Below are 10191 nucleotides of genomic sequence, written 5' to 3'. Positions count from 1 at the left end.
GAGCAGGTATCTCCAGAGAAGGGCGTGAACTCTGACCCTTCTCCGGAGGCCAGTGAAGGGCGGGAAAAGCTGGGCAGTCCCGGGAGGACAAGTAGTGCGCATGCCCAACTGGGCTGAGTAGGAGGGAAAGGGTGGGAGGGCGAAAGTGAGTGAAGTAGGAAGTGCGCATGCGTACTACGGTCAGGGCTGGGGCGAAACTTCGCTCGGTACTGGGGCGGGGCGAGGGCGTGGAAGGGGCGGAGTTTTCAGGCTGGCGCGCATGCGCCTCATCTGCTCGCGTCGGGTGTGCGTGCGTGCGTGCGTGTTTGCGTGTGGTCACAGTTCCCGCCATCAGCCGCTCTCCCTGACTGGGGGAGTGAGCGGCCCCTCTCTTTCGTGCCCGGTGTCCCTTCCTTCCTAACCCCCGGCTCCTCCCCCTCCGCGCGGACTCCGTGCTTCCGGCAGGCCTGTCCGAGGCTCCGAACTCGCAGGCACAGGTAAGGTGGGCCCGGCGAGCGTCTCAACTGAGCCGTTTTACCCTGGCGCCCCGACCCTGGCTCCCCCAGCCCCCCCGGCCCACCCACCCAGTGCAGTCCGCCCACTTGGCGTTCACTCTTCTGGAGTTCGCCCCCCTGCTGCTCAGCCCGCCCCCATCCTCGCGACGCCCCCTCTGGCCTCACAGGTACTCCTCTTAGGTCTTTTCCCAGGCTTTTCCTCTTCTTTGACCTGGTCTTTACTGTCACTCGCTCCGTCTGCGACCCGAACCTGACCCTTCTTTGCTGGGGGCTGTCGTCCGCCACTCGTCCCTTAGGAGGCCTGCTATCCCTTCAGGTGACTTCCGTTGCCGCACGTCCATCAGGCCTTGGGATATGATACTGTTTCACTCTCTTGACTGTTCTTCACCTTCTCTCCTAACCATTTCTCACTAAAAGGCATGATTTGTATTTTTTAATGCCTTTGGTTGGTCCCCATCTCTAGCCATCAGATCAGGTTGTCAGGTTTACCTGTTATAGGTCATGATCCGTGAAAGGAAATGATAATTGATGACAAAATTCTGTGTCTGAAGAGTTGGCCTGTAGTGGTTTTGTAATCCTTTCAAAATTTAGGCTCTGTGTAAATACCTTTTTTGGGGTGGCAGTGTCTGAGAAGTCTCTAACAGGAAAAGCTATCTAACAGAGGATGTCAAGTAGGCAGTTGGGATATACTGGGTTGGAGCTCAGAGGAGAGCTCTGAGCTGGATATATAGGTAAACGTATATAATATATAGATGTCATCTGTCATGTTGATAGTAATTGAAGCTATGGATGTGGATGAAATTGCCTAAAGAGAGTACAGTGCTAGAAAAGAAAGGGAGGAGCACCTGAGGGATTCTTGGTGTTTAGTAATCAGATAGAGGAGTCCAAGTCTTGTAGAAAAGGTAAAGGAAGTTATCAATAATGTTGAATTCTGCTGAAATGTAAAGTTGAATGAGGACTGAAAGGCCTGTTGACATCAAAGTAATCGATTATCATAGGGAGAGATGTTTGATGGAGTAAAATGGTTATCTGGGTTCAGTCCTAGGTTGTTCTCCTTTTACTCTTCCCTTCCACCCTATGCTTTAAATTCTACCTGTATATTGATGAGAAGTTTTATTTCCAGCGTGTTCCTTTTGTTTTCAGCTCAAGATCTAAATAGCCAACTGTCTGCTTGACATCTCAACTTGATTTTTTTTCTTAGGAATTTCAAATATAACATGTCTGAAACCAGTCTTAATTCTCTCCATACCCAAATGCTTTCTCTTCTGGTATCCTATTTCATTAAGTGGTATATCCATTTATCCATTTACATAGTATAGAAACCTGAAAGCCCTCATCCCATGTATCTATACCCTCTTCAAGTTCTGTTTATTCTTACTTTCATTATATGTCTTGAATCTATTTCTGTACATTTTCATTAGCACTTTTCTAGTTCAAGCCACAGTCCTCTCTCACCTGGACTTAATGTTTCCTATATTCTCATCTGTAAAGTGGGAATAATAATCACCTTATTGGATTGCTATGAGGATTAAATTAAATAACCATGGTAAGCACCTGACGTAGAGTAAATAGCCAGTGAGCATTCATTGTTATTGTAATTGTCTTTATAAGCTGAATCACTTCAATACTCTCCTGTCTGGTTGTCCTAATTTCTTTCATTCTTGCTCCTTTCACTCTCTTCCCCAGACCCAAACAAACCACATCACTTTTCCATTCAGCAGTAACACATCATTTCTCTGCTTAAAAGCCCATCCCGGTCCTTAAATCAGATACCCTATTATAATCTTTCATCATGCCTGAACTTTATACCATTTTTCAGAACTTTTAATTGTATACTTACTTGTGTGATTATTTAAAATGTGTCTTCTACTAGAATATGGGTTAGGAACTATTTCATTTCTATTTCTCAAGAATTTGTTAAATGAATAAATAAATTGGAGCTTGCTATAAGAAGCATCATGTCTTTGGGAAACACCAGCTTACTGATATTCTTGTCATCTGATGACAAGCATCTTTTTTCACTCTGCAGACAAATTAAAGGACACAAAAAACCAAAGGGTTTTCCAGCTTTGGATGATTTTACCCATTCTTATGTCAGAATCATTCAGATTTTAGACTCTTTGAATTGGAGATAAACTTTATCTAGGTCAACTTCTCTCTTTACTTTCAGCGACCACACTAATTTTATCTCTTTGTGCATTTGTTTTATGGATCTTTTTAGGAAAGAAAGCCCTTAGAAATCAGAGCAGTGGTTTATATATTTTAACAACAGGTTAAAGTATGAGACCAGTGAAGATGAGGTTTCCAAAAATATATAAAGGAAAATTCCATGTTTAAGTAAGTGGTTGGTGGTAGTTATGGAAGAAAATACTAAAATTTAATAATTTGTGTGTGTAGAACAGGATTTATGTTGAGAAATAGAAAATTAAAAGTAGGAGTGCCAAACACAGAAGCATTTGGATTTATTTTGTAGATAGTGATGAGCTGTTAAAAATGTTTGGGAGAAAGTTTCAGTTAAGCAAGATGAATAAATTCTAGAGATAAGCCGTACAACATTGTACCTATAGTTAACAATACTGTATTGTACACTTCAACATTTGTTAAGAGGGTAGATCTCATGTTAAGTATTCTTACCATAGTAAAATAAAAATAATTTTTTTTTTAATGTTTGGGAGGGGAATTAGCATCAGTAGCACGTATTTTCGCATTTACTAAGTGCCTGTTATTTTGTTGGGAGTACAAAAGAAAAGACAGGGTCCCTCCACCCTCCCCCTGCCCCCTTTAGAGAGAAAGTTAAGGAGGCACACTTTAGTTGGTAAGAGATAAAAAGAACAGTCCTTTAGAAAGGGTATTATAGGGTAAAGGATTTATTGGATAGAAAAATCTTGAGAGAATGGAGACTGGAAAGTAGTTGCTACAAATCTTTGGGGATGCAATAAGGTAGTGGTTAAAAACATGGCTTCTGGTGCTAGACTTAGTTTTGTCTCTTACTGACTCTGTAACTATGGATAAATTACCTGATCTCTCTAAGCCTCAGTTTCCTCATTTGTAAAATAGAGAGATTAATAATCCCCATCCTTTAGGATTATTGTGACGATTATGAGATATTGCATGTATGGTGCTTAGTACTGTGCTTAGTAAATGTTGCATAATAAATATTAGGTGGGAAGAATGGCAAAGTGATGCATTTCTGAATTAGGGTAGTAGTGATGAAAAGACTGTGTTTTAGATAAATGAGAATGAGGTTAAAGCTGATGCTAAGATCTTTTTGCCTGAATGACAGTGGAAGGACAAATGTAGGGAAGTCTGGGGAGTCTTTTAAAGAGGGCGAGGACTGTGTCATGTTCACATGTGTATCCCTAACACAGTGCCAACAGATTGGAGTAGCTCAATAAATGATTTTTTATGAAGTGAACAAAGGAGTTTAAAGTTGAGGTTATAGTATTCAAGGAGGCAGTGAGAAATGTTTGGGTAGAGCTTCAGGGAAAGTTGAGGCTTTGAGAGGCCTAAATTTGGGAAACAAGCCCATGAAGTTAATTTTGAAAGAAAAGTAAAAACCAAGTTTACCCACCTTTTGAAATTTGTATCAACACATCATGGAAGTGGTATTTTAAGATTTAAGACATCATTATGTAACAATGTTTATAAAGTCAACAAAGGATATACTCTTTTTTTCATTGCCTTCTTAGTTTCAAAATGTAGCAGGAGTAAATTAACCAAGACACAAATTGATGAAGGTGCATGGTCCTGGAGTCCCTTGTTTTCCACAGCAGATATATCCCTAGAGTTCTGTTGATTACGTGTGTGTGTGTGTGTGTGTGTGTGTGTGTGTGTGTGTGTATGTGTATCTTGAGCATTAAATGTTTTCAGTAAAGTAATTTGTGGTTTTTAAGTAGTCAAAGGGTTAATTTTTGTTGTATAAATGATCACTTTAAAAAAATTTTAATTTTGTAAATGAGTTTTTTTTAAAAAAGGCACACTTATATTTTCTTTAGCTGAGTTGATGGCTCCCGGAGAACTGGCATAGCTGCAGAATATGAGTAGTTCCCCAAGAAGAGCGCATTGCCTTTGGCACAAGGATCAGAATAAAGGTGAATTGTTATTACATAGGGTTTTTCAGTAAAAAGTCACTGAAAAGTAAGTAATGTTTTTATTTTGGATATATGTTTCCAAGAGTATGCAAACTGGCAAGAATTGACAGTTTTCTTCTATTTTGTAGTAATAGTTTTGTGCTTTAGCATGCTTTCTTTTTTTTTTTTCCTAAATTTTTTTTTTTTAACAGCTAACATTATTTATTTATTTATGGCTGTGCTGGGTCTTCGTTTCTGTGCGAGGGCTTTCGCTAGTTGTGGCAAGCGGGGGCCACTCTTCATCGCGGTGCGCGGGCCTCTCTTGCTGCAGAGCACAGGCTCCAGACGCGCAAGCTCAGCAATTGTGGCTCAGGGGCCCAGCCGCTTCACGGCATGTGGGATCTTCCCAGACCAGGGCTCGAACCCGTGTGCCCTGCATTAGCAGGCAGATTCTCAAACACTGCGCCACCAGGGAAGCCCCCTAGCATGCTTTCTTAAACCACAGAATACCCTCTGGATAAGAATGTTTTCAAAGCAGTACCTAAAATATGAGCATTTAAGTAACTGTAGAGGGTGTAGAAACATTCTTGTCAGTGTTGTTGATTGAGCTTTCATAGCCTGCTCAAAATTGAACAGTAATTTTAATAATAGTGAAGAAATTTAGGGAAAGGGGAATCTCTTTGGATGTACTTAAAGAATAATTGGTTTTTCTTGTACTTTGTCTTCCTAATATTGCTTTGATAGTGAATTAGCATTACAGAGTTCAGTGAAACCTTGTCTTTGTCCTAGGTTCATAGAAAGTTTAACTGTTACTAGATCATGCTAGATACCAAAAAGGAAACTTAGTGTTCTTTCTCTTAACCAAGTAGGGCAAACCCTGATAATATGATCAGTGTACAAAAGTAAATATAGTTAATTCATTTAGTGCAAGAGCAGATAATGGACTAGCTTGAGGCATTAAGAAAAAATCTTATTGATTCTGCCGATTTTATGTCCTGTACCTTTTAGATTTTTTCTCGTAGAAGAAAGAGAGATTGCTAATAGAAATGGTTAAGAAAATGTTCAATATCTGATGTAAAATTTTATACAAACCAAAACTGCATCAAAATGTTTGAGAATTATATCTAGAGAAATCATGTATTACATATAGAGAGAATTATATAGAGGGAAACAGAAGTAACCAGTAAAGTTTTTTTATTGAACGTTCAGATCTTCACCTCCAAATCTTGTTAAATAATCTAATTTTTAAAAATATGTTTTTGTTGGAGGAATCAAGGTCAATGTCCTTTACTTGCATTTTGGTCTTTAAGGAAAGCAGTAAGATAATTGGGGTTTATGTTATTTGCTTTTAATTTGGCACCCTGACATAAGGAAAGATGAGGTAATTTGATAAACCTCTTTCTTTAAGTGGAGTTTCTTCATTGAACAGTAAATTATATGAATCCCAGTTTAGGCAAGTTTACTAATGTTTTTTGTTTTAATAATGCATTCTGTAACTACATATTCTTGTTTTTCACAAATGATTTTTCTCTCATTGAATCTTAACAAGATATGTGGACAGTTTTGCATTTAGGAGAAATTCAGATGCACATAGAAAAAGCCTAGATGTAGTATTCAGAAGATGAGGTATACAGTGCAGAGTGATACTCTTGTAGAGAGCTTAGTAAACATAATCCTATATTGGCCATATAAAAGGGATTTATGGTTCTGGTATCTGCTGCTGTATATTTTAACAGTAAATCGAATAAAGTTGATAGTGCTCATTTGTTCATTATTCTTGAATAATGAGTTTGTTTCTTGTGTGCCAGACACTGTCCTATTGGGGATGCAAAGGCTAAAGAACATATTTCCTGTCTTCAAACAGCAGAGTCTAGCTAGAGAGAGACAAAGAGGTAAATAGACAGTTTATAATACAATATGATAAATGCTCTACTGGAGGTAAGCACAGGGTACAACAGAAGAGAAAAGCATTCAGTGCTGTCAGTGTGGATATGGGGTGAGAGAAAAAGTGAAAGATAGCTGGGAAAGCCTTCTTAGAGAAGATAATATCTAAATTGAGTTTTGATTTTATAGCCAGGAGAAGAAAAAAAGGGGGGTGGTGGGGGATGGGGAGAGTAGGTAAAAATACTGCGGACGTAGACCACAGTGTGTGCAAAGGTACAGTGGCTTGAGAACATATGCCTTTTTTAGGGAAATTGTAGGTAGTTTAGATGGGTGGATTTGGAGGGTTTGTTGGGGATAGGGAGGTAAGCAGGGCCTGGATCATGAAGAGTGTTTATGCCATGTTAATGAGTCTAGATTGAATTGTGAGGGCATTGGGGAGCTGTTGAATGATATTGAGGAGAGTGATGTGATTTGATCTGAAGTTCACTATAAAGATGTCTGGAAGGTATATGGAGGTAGAAATGACAACTTTACCTTCCATTTCCAGTCCAATACCAATAATCATCAAGAGAGAAGTCAAAGATAACTCATGTTTCTGGCATGGGCAACTGGAGTAGGAGAGGGGCCACATATTCTTGGCAGTGCTGAGAGACAGAGTGGAAAAAATCTCAAGGCTATATCTAAATGATGAAGCACCAAATTATTAATTGTAAAAAAAAGCATTACAAACACATTGCTGGCCCAGATTTTGTAGTTACTAGTTTGAGCAAAATGTCACATTAACAGGTCTGTAAACAGTAGTGGCCTTTATTACTTTGATGGATTCATACACCCAGCCAATTATACTATCTAAATCTGGCCACAATTAGGCACTCAAAAAATTTGATGAGATGAGTGAGTAATAGTAGAGGACTTACAATGCATAATACCTTTAACTATTCAAAGTGTTTTCATATCTCTCTTTAAAGTTATTCCTAGCTGTTTGATGTACAGCACCTAGAGGCCTCGAACTAGGATTCCCCAGGCTGTATTCTACCTACAGGTGGGTTTTGTTTGATTTGTGGCTTTTAAAAATAAGTTTGAATTCATTGCCCACAATTTGAAATGGGCAGTTGACATAAAATTTGGATGTCATTTTCTTGAAGAATTAGATGATCTGGCAATGCTAGGTTCACTGTTTCTACATGGCAAAACAGGCTAGATTTGAGTAGCAGTTTTCATATTCTGCCTGCCTAAGTCATTTGTGTCACCTACCTGGCCTCTATAGGCAGTGAGTTGGTGACCCTTGTTAACAAGTTATTTGTCTGGGATCTTTGGATAAAGAGGTGTTGCAGACAAGGAATAAATTCAGAAAGTGGACACTAATTCCATTCATATTGAAGCTGCTGCCTGTTGAGTGCCTAATGTGTGTTACTTCATTTAATATTGCAACACTATAGCATTTTCATATTCCTGTTTTACAGTTGAGAAAACTAGTTGTTAGGAAAGGTAAGTTACAAATTAGTAAGTGACAGAGCTGGCTCTTGATATGTAGATGTAGTATGCTTTTCCTTTGTACATATACTACTACTTTTAGCTTTTCTAGTTGAGCTGTTTAGGCAGAGGCAAAGTTTAATGATTTTTAATTTATTAAATTATAAGGAAGAATCTGTATTAGAGGCAATGTTTTTAGAAATTTGAAGGCTATAGTATAAATTTTGTTTTAATTTTAGATGATTGCATATATGTGTGTATGTGTGTAACACACGCACTCTTTGATAACATTTTTTGCTGTTACTGTAATTGCATTTACTTGCTGACATCTGGTAAGCTGGTTTGAAGAGTCTTAGACATTCTATCAGTTCTGTAAGTATCAGAAGTTCACTTGGGAAATTTGAATATTTGTCAAAGATAAAATTGGTAAATATTCTTTCCAAGAATGCTAATATTAAGCATAAATGGTAGGTGGATCTTAGGAACAGGGTTTTTTTTTTGGTTTGGCTGTTTTCCCTAGAGAATAAATGATTTTCTCAAGTAATATAATTCTTTAGGTTAAACTAATTTGATTATTCTCACAATTATTTATTCATTTAAACTAATTTGGTTATTCTCACAATTAATTACTCATTATTCTCACAGTAGTTTATTATTTATTCACATATGGATATGCATAGACTACCAACTGGTAGAAAGAATTATTTGGTGATATGATTTGATGTTTTGCTAGGAACTCAATTCTAACAAATGGAGTCAGCTGACTGAAAATATATTTTTACTTATATTTGAAATTCAAGATCCTTTAGCATCATGAAGGAAGGTAAAAGTTGCTCATATTGCCATGGGCACTCACACTGAGAATGGAATCTTTAGTATTCCTGATTGTCTTGCCTTTAGTGGCAGCAGTATGGTTGTTAATGGTACAAAATGCAAAATTTAGACACTAATGGACACGGGTACACGGCAAAGGAGAGAACATGTGCAGAAAAAATAAAAGGTGGGTAAATTCAGTCACTGAATGTCAGTGACTGCTTCATTTGTTTTTCTTACCTGTGCCATCCAGCTAACCAAAACCTTTGAGGATACTTAGTAAGAGGTAGTTTATTGAAATGGAGAAAAGGACATAAGATGGTTCATTAAATGTTCTCTTTCAAACTCTTGTTTTAATCACTAGTAAATTGTAACTTATTATTTTATTTTACTTTTCTTCCTTAGAATCTGTCAGGTGAAGGTATATTTTTTTCTTTTTAATTTGGCTAGAAGCAATTTATTTTTAAAGAAAGTATGTCTCCTCTGAAGATACATGGTCCTATCAGAATTCGAAGTATGCAGACTGGGATTACAAAATGGAAAGAAGGATCCTTTGAAGTTGTGGAAAAAGAGAATAAAGTCAGCCTAGTAGTTCACTACAATACTGGAGGAATTCCAAGGATATTTCAGGTATTACCAAATTTTGATTTGGAATAGATCTTCAATCACATCCTTTAGTGAATAGCTGTTCTGTGCCATACTAAGTATCATGGTAGCCCTCCTAGATTACTATTTCTTGCTTCTTATTTCCAGGACACTAATACTATTAGGCATATATATTATAAATTATTCAGCAAAATTGTTGATGGTGTATAATAAAGAGTAGGAAGTAGTCACCATTATTGAAGAGAAAACTGGTGGGAGGAAGCTGAGAGGAACTGAGTTTGGATACTATCTATCTAAGCTATGTTTAAAACCACATTAGGATAACTTCAGTTATTTTTCCCCCCTCAACATATATGATAAATTCATCACCATTTAGTGTTAGCTTTTTTTTTTTTTTTTAATCATTCCTTAAGCCTTTATTTCAACTTAAAACATCCCTCAAGTTTTTGATGTAGGGCCAAGGCCTGTCTTTTGAGTTTAGGGCCTCCCATTAGTGCTTTGCATCCTACTTCTCATATAAGCCACACGTCTGAGGGTTTCACAGTCATTTTGTCTCAGTTTCTTTAAAGTGGAGTGAGATCTTAAAGACATTTTGTGAGGCAATCAGATTTTTCCAGATTTAATGATGTTTTACAGTTGGCTCTCCCACGCCTAAGTTGACAGTACATTTTTAGTAACTCACCTTTAATGTGCCTTTCCCAGGCATTCAACTTGGATCTTATAGAAACAACTTATCTCTTTTGCACTCATATTTCTTTAAGTAACTTTAATTAAATTGTGTAATTACAATGATCGGAAGAACTAGCATAAACAGCTTTGGGAACAAACAGATTGGCTTCTGGTGAGCAGAC

The 10191-nt window shown here is 37.8% G+C and overlaps 1 protein-coding gene across 8 annotated transcripts in view; it reads left to right on the top strand.

The window, feature by feature from the left end:
* The first annotated feature begins 288 nt into the window (after positions 1-288).
* USP37 (ubiquitin specific peptidase 37) overlaps positions 289-10191 on the top strand; it is a 93529-nt gene continuing 83626 nt past the window's right edge. For 3 of the 8 annotated variants that reach the window (XM_059928685.1, XM_059928679.1, XM_059928686.1), the window contains exons 1-5: positions 289-476; positions 4490-4631; positions 6373-6456; positions 7417-7490; positions 9140-9364. In XM_059928685.1, coding sequence (XP_059784668.1) covers positions 9209-9364 — 156 coding nt within the window. In that variant the 5' untranslated portion in view covers positions 289-476; positions 4490-4631; positions 6373-6456; positions 7417-7490; positions 9140-9208. The remainder of the gene's footprint in view (positions 477-4489; positions 4632-6372; positions 6457-7416; positions 7491-9139; positions 9365-10191) is intronic. The other 5 variants (XM_059928682.1, XM_059928684.1, XM_059928681.1 and 2 more) reach the window with 5 other exon arrangements.

The sequence above is a fragment of the Balaenoptera ricei genome, chromosome 7 (genome assembly GCF_028023285.1).
Source record: "Balaenoptera ricei isolate mBalRic1 chromosome 7, mBalRic1.hap2, whole genome shotgun sequence".
Taxonomy (NCBI): Eukaryota; Metazoa; Chordata; class Mammalia; order Artiodactyla; family Balaenopteridae; genus Balaenoptera; species Balaenoptera ricei.
Note: the sequence above shows the minus strand (reverse complement) of the source record. Positions and strands in the feature narration are given on the sequence as shown.